Source organism: Conger conger, chromosome 5 (assembly GCF_963514075.1).
Source record: "Conger conger chromosome 5, fConCon1.1, whole genome shotgun sequence".
In the NCBI taxonomy this organism is placed as follows: Eukaryota; Metazoa; Chordata; class Actinopteri; order Anguilliformes; family Congridae; genus Conger; species Conger conger.
Window position 1 is genome coordinate 65,183,030 of NC_083764.1, and position 21,285 is coordinate 65,204,314.

Below are 21,285 nucleotides of genomic sequence, written 5' to 3' on the forward strand. Positions count from 1 at the left end.
ATGCGCACATGTAGTACTATTAATGGACTGGAAGCTGCAGCGGTAATGGTAGATGGCTCAAGTGAGGAACCGGTTATAAATCAGTGCGCGTTGGTTCCGAGTAGCAAAAGGGAACACTTTCTGTTTTCTGCTTACTGAACTTTTTATACAGCATGGTCAATGATACCAAACAACGATGGAGTGAATAGCCAATGGAGACTTACGCATTTGGTCAGTATCATGACGCAATGACGTAGCGTGTATTTTTTTCCTCGCATGAGCGGGGGAGGTAAACAAGATGGCGGAAGCCTGACAGCAGCTGATTGAGGATTGCAAACCTTCAGTTAACACTCAAGCATGCACCGGCACAACGCAAGGGAAAACAAAACCTAAACGGGTAACTGAAATATACAATATCTATGACAGATGTTTGAATGATTCAATGAAGATTACTGTTGCATGACATTTGAACTGTAGTTAAAACCTAGGTATCTATGTATTGCTAGTTAACTGATGGTAACTAACATTAACAGGGTAGTTGGCTATTTAACTGGGCAGGCTTACCACAGCCTATTAGGTATAGCTAACATTAGCTGTGGGATGAAATATCTGTGATTTAATTTGCTTGCATGTTTGGCTCCTATAACGTAGTTGATTAAATTCTTCGGTCCAGGCATGATTGCAAGCAAAGTCAACCGTTGCAAGATAACAATTTAATGAGTGTTGAGATAAACTTTGCAACAGAATCAAGATGACCAACGAGCAAAATACCCAGTGTATAATTCACGATCCAGTATGGAGTTGGGGGATGCACGAGTAGTTAAACCGTAAATAAACTGATGGAAAGGAATGTCCGCATGGCGCCTGCTACTGTCTGATCGCTGCGCTAACCTTAGTCGTAGTTGGACGCTGTAACTGCATCTAGTCCCCAGTGCGGACCGGTGTGTTTGCGGGTTATAACACCCAGTCGCCAAATACAGTTTGAGACGTTTGTTAGCTTGCTAAACGTTGCAATCCCAGTTGGGATGACAACGCGGCGTTGCTGCAACGCAAGCTATACTCACAATGTCGTTTATGGCTGACTAGCGTGTTTACTTATTAACCTTAAGAAGCTTCAGAGAGTTCGCGTTTTTATTCCAAAGCTTAGGGAACACACTGCAATGTGTCTTAGTCTTGGAGCAAACGTGACGTGAGCGGGCGAATGGAAACGGCCACAGGACCACTTTGCAATTTATGTTTTTTGGCATAAATATCAATGTGTGTATAAACATTAACACCGCCTATCTGTCAAGCGATCTCGAAAATACCTTGAAATACTTTGTAAGCTGCACATTTTTAATCATGGATGGCTAACTATAATCAGATTAAGATGAGTGCTTGCTAAATTATTTGTGTATAGTTCATTATCGTTTGCGAACCTAAAGCTTGCACAGAAGCGAACTAAACTCAAAACTGTCATATCATCACAGGGAAATGTTTTGCAAGCCGTGGCAGTTATTTAAATTCAATTGTAGTTCTGTTACTTCTTGAGCCTGACTGACGGGATTTGGTTTCTTAAATTACAGGTGCCATAGAGCAAGATCGTGATTTCCTGGTGATGGACACCCAAGAACTTGCCGTTAACTCTTCGCCAGCTGGTTAGGCACCAAGTCCGACGGGGGTAAAATTAGATTCTGACTTATGTCGGGTTAAATGAGCGCGCTGGTGTTGAGTGTGGTGAGACGCCTTATGTAAAGACCCAGTACCAGAGAAGAAAGTCAGGCTGTGGTGAATTGTACCGTAAAGACATTTGAAAGTGGACAGGTTTAACCGCTGCGTAGTTCAGCAGATGTAACCTTACCGTTACTGCTGCACGCGGAACTGGAGAGCGAGAGCGAGGGCGTCAAATTCAGGCATGCTGAGCAAGGACGGGTCTGTGCCAAAACACAGTTTTCTGCAACTTCGGTTCCGGTACTTTAAATCAATGGGATGTAACCTTATCACTTAACCACGAATGAACAGAATGATACCGGATCGCAGGTTTTCTTTGGACTGAACGGAGCCAGCTTTGATTGCCTTTTTTCAAGAAGAGGAAGGCAAGCTTGTTCTTTTCGACGTATTTTAGTGTAAGCGAAGTCACTTGGCATTTCACTACTTCAGTAAGTCACTGAATTAAAAAAATAAGTTATTTTTTTAAAAGTACTAATGAAGAAGTCACACAATTAATTGATTAAAAACTCAAGAGATCAACTAATGCAATAAGCAGCCCCCCACCCATTCAGCTGAAACCGGGATATCGGAGTGGGTGGGGGGGGGCGGGGCCTGGGGCGGGGTTTTAACGGCATTGTGGGCGAGGTTTAAAGATGAGTGACGGCGACCTCGGTCACATGGACTACCTGACGGGATCGGACCTGGTGGGGATGGACGCCTTCATCCACCGGATCGACTCCACGGAGGTGGTCTACCAGCCGCGCTGCAAGCGGGCCAAGCTCATCGGGCGCTACCTGATGGGCGACGTGCTGGGCGAGGGCTCGTACGGCAAGGTGAAGGAGGTGCTGGACTCAGAGACGCTCTGCCGCCGGGCCGTCAAGATCCTGAAGAAGAAGAAGCTGCGGAGGATCCCCAACGGAGAGGCCAACGTGAAGAAGTGAGCCTCGCCTCCCAGGGGCGGGGGGGCGGGGGGGCTGAGCTGGGCTGAGCTGGGCTGAGCTGGGCTGGGCTGGGCTGGGCTGGGCTGGGCTGGGCTGAGCTGGGCTGAGCTGGGCTGGGCTGAGCTGGGCTGAGCTGAGCTGAGCTAGGCTCTTTGCGAATGTTTTGGATAACAAAAAGGAAGCGAATGCTGATGTGTGCGTGGGCCTTTAACGGAAAGGTTGTTCTGCATTTCTCTCAAACACGGCGAGAAATGAATGCAGCTTCCTTTTGATGTGAAAGTTGTGGCTTCTTAGCGCGACAGCTGCAGTGCTCCTCTCTGTATGGCCCTTTGCATCAGATCTGCTTCTCATTGGCCGCCCGCTACACGGACATGCCACTGATTGGTTAAGATGCAGCCCATGTGAGATCGGTGAGCCGCGGTGCTCAAAGCTCACGGAAAGAGCGATTCCCAATTCTCCTCTAGTTTCTTTCCGCTCATTTTGGCTCTCTACTGAATAAAATAAGCTCAACCCATATTTGAAGACTAAAAATAGTATGTTAGAAAAATGACCGGGCGGGTCAATCTCTTTGGTGGAGAAAGAATCCCTTTGTGACGACTGGCTAAAAATAGAAATGACCACGCTGTCACCACATGCATTGTCCAATTAGAAAAATCTCAACAGATTTGTGATCAGCACAGCTAGTCTGGGCACAAGGTATTAAAAAAAGGTCCACCAGGGACATTGATGGGATAATGTTGCTCTATCCCTCTTCTCCGGCCCTGTATATGTAGCTGTTTGAAAGTGCTTAGTCTGATCTTTGGGAATGACCGTGCGGTTCAGGCACCGTAGCGGTCAGCCCAGTCGGGGTCCGTGGTCAGAGCTGGGCCCTAGCCTTGTTGGTGTACAGGCCTCCTCGGTCAATACAGAACTGATGGATCCGCAGGCTGGGAGCCGCTGTGCACAAAGTTCCAGAAGGTGAGAACGGCCAATCGGAGAGGCACTCAAAACATTCAAAATATAATATCATGTAAATATGCAACAACATATAAGGCAATATCGATAATGATTGTTGAAGCTGGTCAGTTGAAATCTACACGACTGTTCGAAGCCGTTCCAGATTCAAGCAGAGTTTCACCCCAGCATGGACACCCTGGGAGTTTGCGCCCCCTGCTGGCCAGGCAGAGGAAGTGACTGCTTTCTCCATGGTCAACGCTGTGCTTGTGATCATAGTAAATGGTTGGAATTTATGTAGCGCCTTTATCCAAAGTGCTGTACAATTGATGCTTCTCCATTCACCCGTTCATACACACACTCGCACACCGACGGCATTTGGCTGCCATGCAAGGCACCGACCAGCTCGTCAGGAGCATTTGGGGGTTAGGTGTCTTGCTCAAGGACACTTCGACACAGCCCGGGCGGGGGATCAAACCGGCAACCCTCTGACTGCCAGACGACTGCTCTTACTGCCTGAGCCATGTCGCCCCAATAGTATTAGTATGGAAGGATTTAACATTAGCCGGAAGAATTTAACATTAGCCAGAAGGTTGTGGGTTCAAATCCTGGCCAGGTTCTGGGTTTTCTCCCCATTTAGTCGCCAATTGTACCCCATCCTCGAATCCCCCCCCCCCCAGCCAAATCCTCCCCCACCCTCGGAGTGGCGAGCCAATTATGCCGCTCCATGTGAGCCAGCCAAACTCAGCCTTGTGTCCAGTGCATGCTGGGATAGGCCCTAGCCTCCCCTTGACCAGGAAGTTAAGTTCGATGATGGATGGATGGATGTATTTAGTATTATATGCCTACTGATCATGTGCAATTATTATATACCACATTGTGTGTATATTTTTATAACTTCTTTGCCTCTTGTCTGCCCCCCCCCACAGAGAAATCCAGTTGCTGCGAAGATTGAGACACAAAAATGTCATCCAGTTAGTCGACGTGTTGTACAATGAAGAAAAGCAGAAGATATATCCTTTTGGAAAAAAAGGGGATGTGATTGGGTGATGGCCTATTCGTCAATTCTGCCGGAACTTTCATGATTTTTGTGTTTGATGATGAATACATCGTTCTGGGTTGCCGTGTGCCTTAAAAATCATTTTCATCCTGGGAAGGCCATTGGGGGGGAAACAAACCCCTATGAGGGGAAAATATTTCAGTGAATTAAGTCCATATCTTTGATTGTTAGCTTGGTAGTCATTCACCATTGATTCTGTAAGCTGGTGCGTCACGTCGGATTCAGCGAACGCGCGTAGCTTCAGAAAGCCCTCCCAGAGAACCACGGGGCCCCCCCTGTTGGGGAGTGAGCGTAACGGCTCTCGGCCGGAGACTCGTCACTGACATTCACTGCCGGGTTGTGTGAGCGTGCACGTGTGCGTACGTGCACGCGCAAAATGTTTTGAGTATGTCGTCTGTAAATGTCTCCCAATTTATGGGGCCTTGACGACTGCAGCATTCTTATTGATGTGAGGAGGCCAACTGAAAAGACGCGTTTCCGAGTATGACTAGCCAGATCGCGCTTAACCTCATACGGGGATCAGTGAGGGTCAACCGCTGTCTGGCGCACACTTCTTGTACGTTGTATTACCACTGCTCTGAAGTAAAAAAAAATATATATATGTATATAAAAAGTGGATGAACTGTGAGAAATGTCGTGTTGCATTCACGTGCAACACGATGTTCATCTGGTTTGAGCGATAAACCCCCCCCCCCCCCCGTTATAGCAGCTGGCTGTTCCACCAGGGCGCTGCACCTCCCCGAGACATGAGCAGTGACCAGACTGTGAGGTGTGAGGCTGCAGGGACTCTGTGTGTTAGCCGCGCCGCGCGGCTCTGCTAGCGCAGGGTCTCTGGCTCTATAAATAGCCCGCTGATGCGTCACCTGCGCCCACGGCTGCTTCTCTGACCTCCATCCCCAACCGCCCTTTCAGCGCACGCGCCCGCGCTGCCTTCCTTTACGTAACTCTCCTCCCCTCTCTCCTCTCCTCTCCCCTCTCATCCTGCTCGCGGTCTCGTCAGACACCGTTGCATTGCAGGTGTTTCCCCCCGCAAGGTTGTTGAAGGGAATGTGATCGGGGCTTTTTTTTTTTTTTTTGTGTGTTGAAAGTACCCTCACTGACCAGTAGGGGTCTCTGTTCGTCCTGCGGTTTGACTTTGTAGCGTTCTTTTTTTCTTTCGATGCGGCTCTTTCAAAAGTTCCCCCCCGTGTCTGAAGCCGGGATGGATCTATTTCTGTGTTTTGTTTTTGTGGGTTTTTTTTTCTCCCCCCCCTCTCTCATCTGCGCTTAAAACTGACCCTCAAATTGATAGATTTTTATCCTCATACTTATGCATTTATTTTAAGAATTTGCTCGTCACTCACAATTCATTTGACTCATAATCTTCACTCTGAGTGTCCCTGTGACAGCTGCTGGTTTGGCTCTGTCGCCGTCCGTGGGAATGATATTACGCCACATCTCTATTTCCAGAACGTTCCTCAGTTACCCCCCCCCCCCCTTTGACCTAGTGATTGATTTGTCAGTGTTTCTTTTTTGTTTTGATTTATTTTTGAAGCCTAATAAAGCCGCGTGAGCTGGACGGTCTTTCTGCGGTAGATATAACCGCTGACGTGAGTCTGGGAACATGAACACGCTGCTCTCCCTGCCGTCGGCCATTTTGTGAGATTGTGTCGAGTCATGCTGCCGTCGGCCATCTTGTGAGATTGTGTCGAGTCATGCTGCCGTGGGCGCTTGGCGGGCGTTCAGGGAGAGACCGCTCTCGTGCAACGTGTGCTTTTTATACTCGTTTATCCATCGCGTGCGTCTGTCTCTTCTCTGACGCCGGAGCCCCCTGGTGGCATTCCTCCGTCCTGTCACCCCGCTGCTCTTGGGCTTTGTCTTTGACCTTTGACCCCACGTATATGGTGATGGAGTACTGTGTGTGCGGAATGCAGGAGGTGCTCGACAGCGTTCCAGGGAAGCGCTTTCCAGGGTACCAGGCACATGGGTAACACCCCGCCCCCTTCTACAAATCCCAGCACACACCCAACACTCCAGATAAAAAAACAAAAAAAAAACTAAGAAGGCCCCGATTACGGAGTTCTGGGTGTTACTCACTGCAGTTATCCAGCTAACTCTGTGATCCGGCTTTGTGATATATGCTATAATAATGTCTCTCTCTGTCTCTGTCTCTGTCTAGGTATTTTTGTCAGTTGCTGGACGGTCTGGAATACTTGCACAGCCAGGGAATCGTTCACAAGGACATTAAGCCAGGAAACCTGCTCCTGACCACGGACGGGGTGCTGAAGATATCTGACCTGGGCGTGGCTGAGGTGAGGGGCGTTGTGCTGGCTCCTCGTCTGACTGAATGTGTGTGTGTGAGCTCACGTCTTTACAGGGGTTACAATGGCCCTATGAGTGTTCCAGTGTGTGGATGGGCCCCATGGTCTGGTATCTGTTACGGTTCTGTTCCAGTGTGTGGATGGGCCCCATGGTCTGGTATCTGTTAAGGTTCTGTTCCAGTGTGTGGATGGGCCCCATGGTCTGGTATCTGTTCAGGCTCTGTTCCAGTGTGTGGATGGGCTCCATGGTCTGGTATCTGTTCAGGCTCTGTTCCAGTGTGTGGATGGGCTCCATGGTCTGGTATCTGTTCAGGCTCTGTTCCAGTGTGTGGATGGGCTCCATGGTCTGGTATCTGTTCAGGCTCTGTTCCAGTGAGTCGTTGAGGCGTTGAGCCCTGTGCAGTCCCTGTGCGTTTGGTGAAGGCCCCTCTCTTCCCCCCAGGCTCTGCCCCCGTTTGCGGAGGACGACACGTGCTGCACCAGTCAGGGCTCTCCGGCGTTCCAGCCGCCTGAAATCGCCAACGGCCTCGACACCTTCTCCGGCTTCAAGGTGGACATCTGGTCCGCAGGCGTAACGCTGTGAGTCCGGGTCCCCAAAATCCCTTTCTCTGGGTGAATATAATCTCAACGCTGATGGGCCCCCAAAATCCCATTCTCTGGGTGAATATAATCTCAATGCTGATGGGTCCCCAAAATCCCTTTCTCTGGGTGAATATAATCTCAAAGTTGATGGGTCCCCAAAATCCCTTTCTCTGGGTGAATATAATCTCAATGCTGATGGGCCCCCAAAATCCCTTTCTATGGGTGAATATAATCTCAATGCTGATGGGCCCCCAAAATCCCTTTCTCTGGGTGAATATAATCTCAATGCTGATGGGTCCCCAAAATCCCTTTCTCTGGGTGAATATAATCTCAACGCTGATGGGTCCCCAAAATCCCTTTCTCTGGGTGAATATAATCTCAACGCTGATGGGCCCCCAAAATCCCTTTCTCTGGGTGAATATAATCTCAATGCTGATGGGCCCCCAAAATCCCTTTCTCTGGGTGAATATAATCTCAATGCTGATGGGTCCCCAAAATCCCTTTCTCTGGGTGAATATAATCTCAACGCTGATGGGTCCCCAAAATCCCTTTCTCTGGGTGAATATAATCTCAATGCTGATGGGTCCCCAAAATCCCTTTCTCTGGGTGAATATAATATCAATGCTGATGGGTCCCCAAAATCCCTTTCTCTGGGTGAATATAATCTCAACGCTGATGGGCCCCCAAAAACCCTTTCTCTGGGTGAATATAATCTCAATGCTGATGGGTCCCCAAAATCCCTTTCTCTGGGTGAATATAATCTCAACACTGATGGGCCCCCAAAATCCCTTTCTCTGGGTGAATATAATCTCAACGCTGATGGGTCCCCAAAATCCCTTTCTCTGGGTGAATATAATCTCAATGCTGATGGGTCCCCAAAATCCCTTTCTCTGGGTGAATATAATCTCAATGCTGATGGGTCCCCAAAATCCCTTTCTCTGGGTGAATATAATCTCAATGCTGATGGGTCCTTAAAATCCCTTTCTCTGGGTGAATATAATCTCAATGCTGATGGGTCCTTAAAATCCCTTTCTCTGGGTGAATATAATCTCAATGCTGATGGGTCCCCAAAATCCCTTTCTCTGGGTGAATATAATCTCAACACTGATGGGTCCCCAAAATCCCTTTCTCTGGGTGAATATAATCTCAATGCTGATGGGTCCCCAAAATCCCTTTCTCTGGGTGAATATAATCTCAATGCTGATGGGTCCCCAAAATCCCTTTCTCTGGGTGAATATAATCTCAATGCTGATGGGTCCCCAAAATCCCTTTCTCTGGGTGAATATAATCTCAATGCTGATGGGTCCTTAAAATCCCTTTCTCTGGGTGAATATAATCTCAACACTGATGGGCCCCCAAAAACCCTTTCTCTGGGTGAATATAATCTCAACGCTGATGGGCCCCCAAAATCCCTTTCTCTGGGTGAATAAAATCTCAATGCTGATGGGTCCTTAAAAACCCTTTCTCTGGGTGAATATAATCTCAATGCTGATGGGACCCCAGAATCCCTTTCTCAGCCTCCTGTCTAGCAGCTAAGGTGCATGACTGGGACCCGGAAGGGTGGTGGTTCAAGCCCCGGTGTAGCCTCGATGTTGGGGCCCTTGAGCAAGGCCCTTAATCCCACACTGCTCCAGGGCGGATTGTCCCCTGCTTAGTCTAAGAAACAAAGTGGCTTTGGATAAAAGCGTCAGCTAAATAACTGTACCTACTACTTGCGTGTAGTTTCTCATTTTTCCCTCAGAGTTGCTCTTTCCGTCGACCGTCTGCCTGTTTTATAACCCAGTTCTCCTTCACAGATACAACATCACCACGAGTCTGTATCCCTTCGAAGGGGACAACATCTATAAGCTGTTCGAGAACATCGGCAAGGGGGACTACTCCATTCCCGAAGAGTGCGGCCCCCTCCTGTCCGACCTGCTCAGAGGTACCGTGCCGTCTCCTTGATGCTCTGTGTCCCCCATTGGCTTGATCCAGTCAGGTGGTCTGTTACCATGGAAATAAGACTACCAATCATGTGCAGTTGGCGGAGGCTGAATGGGCCCTATAATATCTGAACAGCCGTATGCTGTCAATCAGTGTGACCCACATAAAGAGTGGGCATTTCGGAACGTATTTTCAAAATTCTAAAGTTGCTGTTTGAGAAGTCCGCTGCTGTCAGTCACCTGGAGCGATTGTTACGTTACATTAATGGCATTTGGCAGACGCTCTTATCCAGAGCGACGTACAGTTGATTAGACTAAGCAGGAGACAATCCTCCCCTGGAGCAATGCATGGTTAAGGGCCTTGCTCAAGGGCCCAACGGCTGTGCAGATCTTATTGTGGCTACACCGGGATTAGAACCACCGACCTTGCGTCTCGCAGTCCTTCACCTTAACCACTACGCTACAGGCCGCCGATTGTTGCGTCAGCATTGCGACGTTCTCGAGCAGACTGAAATCATTCAGTGCCTAAATCAGGATTAACCGTGTCCCTGTCGGACTGTCTCTGTTTGTGTGATTCCGTGTGATTCTTCAGCTCAGTCCAGCTGTTTTGTCGGCTGTGCCGGAGGCTAGCAGTATGCAGCACGATCCCGCCGTATGCTACCGCCACCCGTTAGCCGCGGTGGTGCACCCTCCCGCCACCCGTTAGCCGCGGTGGTGCCTCGCGTTCCATTTTACGCAGCGTGTTATGTTTTTGTATTTGCATTTTTACACATTTCAAAACGTTCAATATCAGTGCATGAATGCAACCTCTCGTGTGCAGAAAATGCTCTGTCCTGCACCGGGGCGTTTCTAACACAGAATCACGTGGTGGATATTCCCGTAGCTTTAGCCCAAAGCGGGACGAACCCAATGAACCCAATGAACCCAATGAACCCAATGGGCCCACTGAACCCACTGAACCGCTCCCAATGAGCAGCCTGGTTTGTAAAGGAAGGTGGCAATGGGTGCGTGCAATTCACATACAGTCCAGCAGATGGCGCCATGATGGTGCTGCTGAGTGCTGAGTGCTGGGGCAGTGTGTGAGTGTGTGTGAGTGTGTGTGAGTGTGTGTGAGTGTGTGTGAGTGTGTGTGAGTGTGTGTGAGTGTGTGTGAGTGTGTGTGAGTGTGTGTGAGTGTGTGTGAGTGTGTGTGAGTGTGTGTGAGTGAGAGAGTGTGAGAGAGTGTGAGAGAGAGTGAGAGAGAGAGAGAGTGAGAGAGTGAGAGAGAGAGAGAGAGAGAGAGAGAGAGAGAGAGAGTGAGAGAGTGAGAGTGAGAGAGAGTGAGAGTGAGAGAGAGAGAGAGTGAGAGAGAGAGAGAGAGAGAGAGAGAGAGAGAGAGAGAGAGAGAGAGAGAGAGTGAGAGAGAGTGAGAGAGAGTGAGAGAGAGTGCGAGAGAGTGCGAGAGAGTGCGAGAGAGTGCGAGAGAGTGCGAGCGAGTGCGAGAGAGAGCGATGGTTTCCTCTCTGAGGGCTGCAGTGGGAGGCTGGAGATGGTTCTCCTGCTTAAAGCGCTTTCCCTCGCTGCAGGCATGCTGCAGTACGACCCGGTGAAGAGGTTCTCCATCCAGCGCATCCGACAGCACAAGTAAGCCCTCCGTTACGTCTTTCCCCACGACACTGCAGACACCAGTGTGTCTGTTCAGAGTTAACAGGCTGATGGCGCCCTCACACCCCTCCCCAGACAGGACGGGGTCAGGTGGGGCCGGGGAGGGGCAGAGGCTGAACAGAGCACCCGGACAGGATTTGTGGGCCAGATTTGTTGACCCGTGCCCTGTGCCCTGTGCCCTGTGCCCTGTGCCCTGTGCCCTGTGCCCTGTGCCCTGCGCCCTGTGCCCTGTGCCCTGTGCCCTGTGCCCTGCGCCCTGTGCCCTGTGCCCTGTGCCCTGTGCCCTCTGCTCTGAATGTCTCGTGCTGGAGCCCCAGTCAAAAGTCCCCAAACTAATGAAGCTTTTTAGTTCTAGTTTTTATATCAAGCACTAAGAAAAAGACAGACGCAGTGGATTCAAAGTGATTTTTATTTATTAATTTTTCACTAAAGCTCACTTCACGTAAGTGCGTGATAATAATGAAGATAATGATGAGATACTGTCACACTTGGAGCCCAAACTGTCACAGTGGAATAAAAACACCTTTAATCTGTTCACAAATGGGTAAAATACATCAGCAATAACCTCAGAAAATATTGACATAAGAGTAATCCTTGAAGAGTTTTCAGCTGAGCCTTAAAATGAGAAACATAATGTCTGCTGTCCACACAAATGGATGCTCCTTCATACATAATGCACCATGGAAACTTGCAAGCTTTTGTTCCATAGTGTATGGACCAGGGGGGGGGCGGGGGTGTGGAGCGTCTGTGTCTGTGTGTCTGTGTCTGTGTGTGTGTGTGTGTGTGTGTGTGTGCGTGCGTGTGCACCGCCAGTCCTCTGCGTTTCTATGGCGCCAGACAGAGCCCAGTGAGGGACTGTTGTGATTGACAGTTGCCGTGGGCGCGCGCGCGGTGTTCCAAACATGTCACTGAGTGGCACTGGGAGGAAAGAGAGGCTGTAACCCCTCACAACTGCTCCAGCTGTTTAAAGCCAAACTGCCGTTTCCCTGGTAACGGGTCCCTGAACGTGCGTCGGCATGGCAATGCCTGAGCACATGACCTGTGGGTGGTCACGCTTCCTGTGCGCACACACACACACACACACACACGCACACACACACATGCACACACACACTCCACACACACATGCACACACACACTCCACACACACTCCACACACACTCCACACACACTCCACACACGCACACACACGCACACACACACACACGCACACGCACACGCACGCACACACACGCACACACTCCGCACACACACACATGCACACACACACATGCACACACACACATGCACACACACACATGCACACACACACATGCACACACACACATGCACACACACACACACTCACACACACACTCCACACACACACACACACACACACACACACACTCACTCACACTCACACACACTCACACTCACACACTCCACACACACACACACTCACTCACATGCACACACACACACGTGCACACACACGCACACACACGCACACACTCCACACACACTACACACACACGCGCACACACACATGCACTCACACACACACTCACACACACACTCCACACACACACACACACACACACACACACACACACACTCCACACACACACACACACACACACACACACACTCACTCACATGCACACACACACACGTGCACACACACACACACACACGCACGCACGCACGCACGCACACGCACACACACGCACACACTCCTCACACACGCGCGCACACACACACACACACACACACACACGCCCTCTCACACATTCAGTGTGACTCGGCTGTGGGCGGTCCTGCTTAATTATTCATGAGCTCTGATGTGGGAGGGGCCACATCTTCCCATGGAAATCACCCAAAAAAATGTATTGCACCACACATTAATAATAAGTATTAATGCTAATAATGCTATTGCCCTGCCCCTGCCCCTGCCCACAGCTGGGTGCGGAAGAAACACCCCCAGACGGAGGCGGCGGTGCAGGTGCCCCCCGGGGCGGAGAGCCAGGACCACTGGAGGAGCATGACCGTGGTGCCATACCTGGAGGACCTGCACGGCTACCAGGAGGAAGAGGAGGAAGAGGAGGACGAGGCAGAGTTCTTCCACCACCACCGGGACGACATCATCTACACTCAGGACTTCCCCCTGCCGGGTAAGCCCCGCCCACCCGTGACCTCACGCTGCGTGGGGTGAGGCGCTGAACGTGTTTACCCCGCCGGTGCGTTTACCCCGCCGGTGCGTTTACCCCGCCGGTGCGTTTACCCCGCCGGCGCGTTTACCCCGGCGCGTTTACCCCGGCGCGTTTACCCCGGCGCGTTTACCCCGGCGCGTTTACCCCGGCGCGTTTACCCCGGTGCGCTGAGCGGGAGGTCACATGACGCCACGTCACAGGAGCCAATAGGTCCGGGCCTAATCCGCTCTGTGATTGGCTGGCGAGTCTCCGGGCGCGTTGCTGGGAAGACGGCTGTGACTGAAAGTGATAACGAATCCCAGCATGCACTGGTGGGGAACGTTGCGCTAAAGGGGGATGCTTGCAGTCCAGGACGCCGGTGACTGAGGCAAGCGTCACCGTGGTGATGAGTGTGATCAAAACCCATAATGAGATGAGTCATTTGCCCCTGCTGTGCCGGACGGGGGGAGTGGATCTATAGGCCCCAGGAAGCTCTCTGGGGTTTCTGGAGCTGTGCTTGTGCTGATGGACCCTGATGTGCTTGTGTACACGCCCTGCTGGGCATTCAGAGCTGTACTTGCATTATTACATTATTGGCATTTGGCAGACGCTCTTATCCAGAGCGACGTACAGTTGATTAGACTAAGCAGGAGACAATGCCGATTTAAGGGCCTTGCTCAAGGGCCCAACCGCTAAGTAGATTTTATTGTGGCTACACATGGGATTGAACCACCAACCTTACCCTCTGTGACCTCACTGCGTTCCTATTGGAGGTTCCATATTCCACCTCTGTGACCTCACTGCATTCCTATTGGAGGTTCCATATTCCACCTCTGTGACCTCACTGCATTCCTATTGGAGGTTCCATATTCCACCTCTGTGACCTCACTGCATTCCTATTGGAGGTTCCATTCTCCACCTCTGTGACCTTCCTGTGCTCTTACTGGTGCTCTGTTCCCCAGCATTATGACGTCACCGCCCTATTATGTGTGGTGTTTTTACTGTTCCGGCATTATCGCACTCTTACAGTGACGCCTGGCCCCACTCCGGAGCATTTCTAATCGCAGATCAGACACCAGGGCGTTTCCCAGACAACCGAGTGAGTCATCCTGCTGCATACAGCTGGGTTTGCATCTCTCTCTCACCGCACACACAGAGAGGGTTGCGTGTTGAAGTCGCGTACGGATCCCGACTCTCCACACTGCTCCAGGGTGGGAGATTGGCCCCTGCTTAGCCTAACCGACTGTAAGTTGCTTGGGACAAAAGCGTCAGCTGCGTGTGTGTCTGTGCCTCTGGGTTCCAGGACCGCTGGACGAGGAGGCCCGGCCCAAAGCGGTGTGCGCCAACGGCACCGACCCCGCCCCCCTGGGGAAGCCCCCAAAGCCCGGGCGCCGGGCCAGCTCCGCCTCCAACCCCGCCCGGCGGGGCGTGTCCGCGGCCGCCAAGATCCGCAAGCTCTCCGCCTGCAAGCAGCAGTGACCCCGCCCCCCTGCCCCCGGAGCCCCGCCCACACCACAGGGTGAGCACGGCTGAGGCCGGCGGTGTAACGGGGGGGGGGGGGGGGGGGGGGTCTGCCGATGTTTAGCTTCGTTTCCATTTAGGGAAAATGATTGGGGGGGGGTGTGGCTTGTTGGGTTAAGTTGGGTTAAGTGCGGATCCACAGGAAGTGCGTGAGTGACGTGTTGATTTAGGGGTTGCGGCTCCGTGTGACGTTGAGCTCTTGAGGGCAGCACTGAGTCAGGCTCCAGGGAGGGAGAGGCAGGGCTAATCACACACTGTGTGTGTGTGTGTGTGTGTGCGTCTGTGTGTGTGTGCGTCTGTCTGTGTGTGTGTGCGTGCGTCTGCGTGTGCGTCTGAGTGTGCGTGCACGTATGCTCACCTTAGCATGGGGGCATGATGTCCTCTCTCTCTCCCTCTCCCTCCCTCTCTCACTCCCTCTCCCTCTCCCCTGTTATAAGATGGAGGGGGTTTCTAGGGCAGATGCTGAGGGAGAGGATGAGTGTGAATGAGGAAGAGCGTGAGTCACTGCTTTTAATGAGATACAGCAGCTCTGGGTGACTCATTCACACCTCCCACACTGTGTGTGTGTGTGTCCCTGTGTGTGTGTGTGTGTGTCTCTGTGTCGGTCTCTGTGTGTGTGTGTGTGTGTCCCTGTGTGTGTGTGTGTCTGTCTGTGTGTGTGTATGTCTGTGTCTCTGTCTGTCTGTCTGTCCACAGACTCTCCCTTCAGCCCTGGTCTCTTCACACAGGGTCAGATGCAGATATTCCCTGTGCCGCTCACACGGCCCTGTATCAGGGGTCTTGATTGGTTTTTGGTGAAATCCACTGTGATTGGTGCATGACAGAGAAGTGTCACCTGCTGTCGTCTTTGGTGTCAGCCATCTTCCAGCAGGTTAAAATTCTCCCTCTCCCCCTCTCTCTCCTTCTCTCCTTCTCTCCTTCTCTCCCTCTCTCAGGTTTGTTTTCATCTTCATCCCTCCTTCAGTCTGAAAAGAGAAGAGTGAAGATGCCGTTTTTTTTTTTGTTTGTTTGTTTTTTTCTTTCTTTCTCCTGTCCCCAAATCCCTCGCTCTGGCCTGGTGAAGGTGGTTTTGTGAGCCCCACGGAGGAGGAGAACTTCATGACATTTTCTCTGCTGCTGGAACGACTGCGATGGGGGGATGGGGGGATGGGGGGGAGGAGAGGGGGCTCACCGGGGGGAGGGGAGGAGAGGGGACTCACCCGGAGGCTCGTCTGTTCCCCAAGCTTCCCGGGGTTTCCTCTGAAGTGCCCTTTCCCTGGTGTGGGATAACTCCTCTTTATTGCCCTTTTTATTTTTATGACTTTTAACTGCTGTTTATGTGGGCGGCCATCTTGAGTTCGGCTTCTTGGCTGTTTTTGTTTTAGTTTCAGGTACCGGAAACGACCCGTCGCACTTTCTGAAAGTTTGAAAATGTTGGTGATGATGTGAGGATGATGATGATGATGTGAGGATGCCAGGAGGATGCCAGGAGGATGCCAGGAGGACGATGATGCCGATGATGATGATGATGACGATGATGATTTATTTTTGTATTATTGTTTTATATTATCAACCGTTGTAGAAGTGCATGCAGTGTATGATGGGAAGTCTTGGTGAAAGGGAATGTTCTGGAACAAGGTGAGCAGGGGCTCTAGCTGTCCCAGGGACATTTGTGTTTGTTTTCTGTTTTTTGTTGTTGCCTTTTTTGCCATTGAATATTTTTTTAAATTATTATTTATATAAAACGACATCCCAACCTGACGTGCGGTGGTACTCTGCATTTTTCTAAATATCGGATGAAAATACGATTCTGTGATTAGTTAAATCAGCTCTGAAAGGGATCGGCCACTTTGTTGTGAGATTTTGCAGCACTGTCCATATTTACTGGTGTGGGGTCTAACGGGTTAAATATTTAACATCATCATTTGACCTAGATCTTGTTTGTACAGTGGTGTTGGCATGGAGAGGGGTGTAAACCGGCTCAGATGCGAACACCGCAAACGCCGGTTATTTCTGCTGCAGCGTGATAATCGATGAAGGGGTGATCCTGAAATTCACCCCCCCCCCATTATGTTCTGAAGCATAATCGCCGTTACCGCGACGTTTCCTTCATACGCGGTCCGCCGTTCATGACCAACGTTTTCGGCGCGAAGGTATCCTCACGCGCGCACAGCGGGAGCGGAAGACACACGGAGTAAAATGATTAATTAAGTAAATGGTGGTCATGTGGTACACTCGTCCTGCCCTGATTGGAGCAGACGGTACAGTCCAAAACTACATGCATACAGAGGAAGTCTGCTTTGAATGGGATTTAATGGCATTCTTTTCAACGTTGTCTCGGGGAGCGCGGTTTCCCTAAGATTAAACGATTCATATGCAGTTACCGTGCAGATGGAATAACGTAAAGAAGTCGCCTCACAGGAACACATTCTCCCATGGCACTGCAAAGAACTTCCATTTTACAATGAAAACCCCACTTTGGAATTCTTTTATTTCCAGATTGAAAAAATAATTACATACAATGATTGGTCCCTCTGTAAATATGGGTCATAACAGGTGATTCCTCTTCCTGTTCTCCCCAGTTACAGGCAAGAATACACAAATATATCTTTTTTTTTTCTTTTTTTTTAACAAAAAAACAAAATTTTATAACTTGGACTCCCCAGTGAGTAAAAGCCGGACTCTAGACCTGACATCTCGAGAGGTGGAAATCTCGGTTGTGAGATGTTTTCACATAAAATGACTCTTTACACTTAAAATGACAAGAAATGCCATTATAGCTCAGGTTCTACCTGGTGACATCCTATTCTGGTGGAGAACTCTTCACCACTCTTCAGCCTGGCTTTCACCTGAAGGCTTCAGACTTTTTTTTTCACCGACTTTTCACCACACAAATGTTCACTGTCGGAGGAAAATAACATGAAAAAAGTAAAACCTCTGAAATATTACCACTAAAGTGTGCATGAGTGATTCACATGGAAAGGTAAAAGAGCCTTAGGACTGGTACCCATTGTACCTAATGGGATGCACTGTTCCACATCTCGTGGGAGATATGGAACAACTAAAACATTTTTGTTTTCACGTTTGCACATGCAAAACTAAACACTGTAAGTGTATTGATGCTTTGGACAAGCTACTCTTTAATTATACAATGACGGGTGTGTTTACAGGTCCTCTAACACTCAGTATACCACCAAGATGATCACGCATCTGTTTTTGTACAAAATATCTGATTCCTGTAGATCTGGAATAGACCGATCACAAGTACATTTCGCAGAAGAAAACAAACAATTAAAAAACGTGTCATGACATTTTCCATATTTACACCATAAAAATCACACATAGGCTAGTCTTGCCTCTGAAACAGGGCACTACTCTGCATTTATATTGGTCAAAATGATCATTTTTACACATTCTCTCTTTCTTATATATTATATATTACATATATACTTGATTGCACATTGAGTAGCATGTTGTATGGTTTTCAAAGCATATATTTGAAATGCTTCTCTATTGCTAAGATGCACCTACATTCTCATTGATTCTAGATTCTATATAGACTCAGCTCTGAAAGAGGGTGTGGGTGTGAAAGAGATCGGCCTATCAGGAACGGGTTATGTGAGTGGCGTGACAGCCAGCCAATTAACCGGCAGGGCTCTGGTGAGTGACAGCAGGCTGCCCTATCCCGGCTCAGTTAGAAATGAACGTCCCGGCATCTTCAGGAAGATGCGTCATGGAGCCTCCAGTCCAGTTGGGGGCAGTAACACCACCTTCCGGCTCCTGCGTTACCTCTGGTGCTCCAGATGTGGCTGTAATGTGACGCAGAAGTGCAGCAAGAGCGGATGGAAGTAAACAAAGACCGCCAAGGAGCAGTTTAGGCTCGACGTGTCCCTCAGTGAGAGACTTGTGTAACAGTGACTGGTGGCCAGTCTGCAGGCCTTGGATATGACCGGTTTGCAGTGTGCTTCTCTGGCCTTTGTGCTTGGGACCGGTGCTGCTATATTGCACAACCTGTGACCTTGGGGATTTAGGGGGTAAAAAAAAAAAAAAGAAAGAAAGAAAAGGTCAGACAGCCCTGGAAGTCTTCTGGAAGTTCCAGGAGTCTCCCGGAGGAAGACCTGAAGACCTCTCTGTACAATGGTCCTCTGCCATGGAACGCCTGTTTTCATGAATCTCCGAGATGCTTTGGAGCAACCCCCCCCCCCCCCCCCAAACCACCCCAAACCACCCCACAAACCACCCCACATACACGGGAAAAGACCACGAGACGCAACTGAGATGGATGGATTTTTTCTCTGTCCTGCGATTCTGCCACGTCATCCGATGTCTGGAACCTTCAGCAGTGGGGCGATTGAGTGTCAAAGGTCCTAGATCATAGGTCGTAGGTCGTAGGTCGTAGGTCGCGCCTCCACGGCAGCGGAACGGAGGACACGTCCGATAGCACCTGGTTTCACAGTGGATGTTATGCGACGAGTGCTTTGGGCCTTCCTCTCCAGCAGCACACAGGCACTGCTCAGATGGGTCAAAAAACGTACGAATGTGTGTGTGTGTGTGTGTGTGTGCGTGCGTGTGTGTGTGCGTGTGCGTGAGAGTGTGCGTGTCTGTGTGTGTGTGTGTGTGCGTGAGAGTGTGCGTGTGCGTGTCTGTGTGCGTGTGTCTGTGTGCGTGTGTGTGTGTGCGTGAGAGTGTGTGTGTGAGTGTGTGTGTGTGCGTGAGTGTGTGTGTGTGTGTGTGCGTGAGAGTGTGCGTGTGTGTGTGTGCGTGTGTGTGCGTGAGAGTGTGTGTGTGTGTGTGCGTGTGTGTGCGTGAGAGTGTGTGTGTGTGTGTGCGTGAGAGTGTGCGTGAGTGTGTGTGTGTGTGTGTGTGTGCGTGCGTGTCCGTGTGCTTGTGTGTGTGTGCGTGAGAGTGTGCGTGTCTGTGTGTGTGTGTGTGTGCGTGAGAGTGTGCGTGTGCGTGTCTGTGTGCGTGTGTGTGTGCGTGAGAGTGTGTGTGTGTGAGTGTGTGTGTGTGCGTGAGTGTGTGTGTGCGTGAGAGTGTGCGTGTGTGTGTGTGCGTGAGAGTGTGTGTGTGTGTGTGTGTGTGTGCGTGCGTGAGAGTGTGTGTGTGTGTGTGTGTGTGTGTGTGTGCGTGAGAGTGTGCTGAAATGTGTGAAAATGGACCCCCCTCAGGAAGGGTGTTCGGTTCCTCAGAGAGACCCCTCCAGTGCCACAGCTGGACAGGAAGGGGCCACTGAGAAGCACTGAGGGGCGTGGGGGTTACATTTAAACGAATAATATCCAGCTGGTGCACTGAGTCCACCAGTCATTCTCCGATGGCAGGGATCAGCAGCTCTGCGCAGTTGTGAAGACTGTCTGGCCTTTTAGTGGCATTAATTATGGGGGAAAAGAAAACCAGGGCTGGATTTGGATTTGAGGGCCAGGGTTCATGTTCCCTGTCCTATGGGGTGGTCTGAGGTACAGGGGACCCCGAGGGCCTTTACCGGCCCCCCCCGGTGCATATGGGCAGAGGGGGGTTTGGCGGTGGGTGGCTGGCCGTGCCCTCACACGGGGCTGTGGTCGGGGGAGACGTGGGTGAATTTGACCATGCGTTCGGCGCCCCCTGCAGGCTGGACCAGGCCGGTGTAGAGCCGGTCCTCCAGGCCCCGGGCCAGCTTGTCCGCCAGCCCCTCGGCGACGGTTTGGGGGCCGTAGCCGGTGGCGGGGGGGGCCGGCGGGGGCTCGGAGGGCGGGGGGGAGGAGGTGGAGTCCCCCTCTTTGACGGTCCCACTGCTGCTGCTGCTGCTGGCGCTGGGGCTGAGTCTCCTCTCCTCCTCCTGCTCCGCCTTCTGCGCCTCCATGGGGGGCGTGGCTGCCGCGCTGGCCCCGCCCCCAATAGTCTGCGCCCTCGGCCGGTCTTTCCTGGAGTCCAGCCCGATCACATCAGCATCAACCCTGCCCTCCCCAGACTCCGCCCTGGCCCCGCCCTCCCCAGACTCCGCCCTGGCCCCGCCCTCCCCAGACTCCGCCCTGGCCCCGCCCTCCCCGCCCCCCGCCCTGACCCTGCCCTCCCCAGACTCCGCCCCGGGCCCCGCCCCCGGCCCCCCGCCCTCCCCAGACTCCGCCCTGGCCCCGCCCTCCCCGGGCCCCGCCCCCGGCCCCTCGGCCTCCTCGTCGGCGGCGCTGACGATGCGCGGCAGGGTGCCATGGTAACGGGTGTCCAGCGGGAAGTTGGCGCTGTCGCCGCGGCGCATGGGCGGGCCGCGGTGCGGGAGGGCGTAGGCCCCGCCCACGCCCGGGTCGCTGTGCTGCTTGGCGCGCTGCCACTGGGCGCGCAGGTGCACGCGGGACGGGGGGCGGGGCCGGGGCCGGGGCGCCTCCTGCTGGTCGAAGCGCGGGTCGTGGCGCAGGAACTCGCTGAACAGGGCGTCCGTCTTCTCGTCGATGCTGTAGTCCCGCCTCCGCAGGGCCTGGGGGCGGGGCTTGGCCTCTTTGGCGGGAATGGCGGGGAAGGCCTGCCCGTACGGGGGCCAGCCGGCTGCGCTCCGGCCTTCCTCCTCCTCCTCCTCTCTGGCCACGGCCGCCAGGT

The 21,285-nt window shown here is 51.7% G+C and overlaps 2 protein-coding genes across 2 annotated transcripts in view; one reads left to right on the top strand and one right to left on the bottom strand.

Moving 5' to 3' along the window:
- The first annotated feature begins 212 nt into the window (after positions 1–212).
- Positions 213–15,880, top strand: LOC133129627 (serine/threonine-protein kinase STK11-like). Its single transcript, XM_061243843.1, has 11 exons — positions 213–376; positions 1,545–2,605; positions 4,472–4,555; positions 6,479–6,568; positions 6,761–6,893; positions 7,345–7,481; positions 9,281–9,408; positions 10,972–11,029; positions 12,992–13,203; positions 14,525–14,740; positions 15,678–15,880. Exons 2-10 carry the CDS (start codon positions 2,322–2,324, stop codon positions 14,698–14,700), a joined length of 1,302 nt encoding a protein of 433 aa, XP_061099827.1. The 5' UTR covers positions 213–376; positions 1,545–2,321; the 3' UTR covers positions 14,701–14,740; positions 15,678–15,880.
- Positions 15,881–20,260: 4,380 nt separating this feature from the next.
- The window catches only part of LOC133128985 (voltage-dependent calcium channel beta subunit-associated regulatory protein-like), a 15,344-nt gene continuing 14,319 nt past the window's right edge, over positions 20,261–21,285 (bottom strand). The window contains exons 10-11 of the mRNA XM_061242790.1: positions 20,844–21,285; positions 20,261–20,759 (exon numbers count right to left, since the gene is read on the bottom strand). The exon at positions 20,844–21,285 is cut by the window's right edge and continues 532 nt beyond it. Of these exons, the coding sequence (XP_061098774.1) occupies positions 20,261–20,759; positions 20,844–21,285 (941 nt within the window). The remainder of the gene's footprint in view (positions 20,760–20,843) is intronic.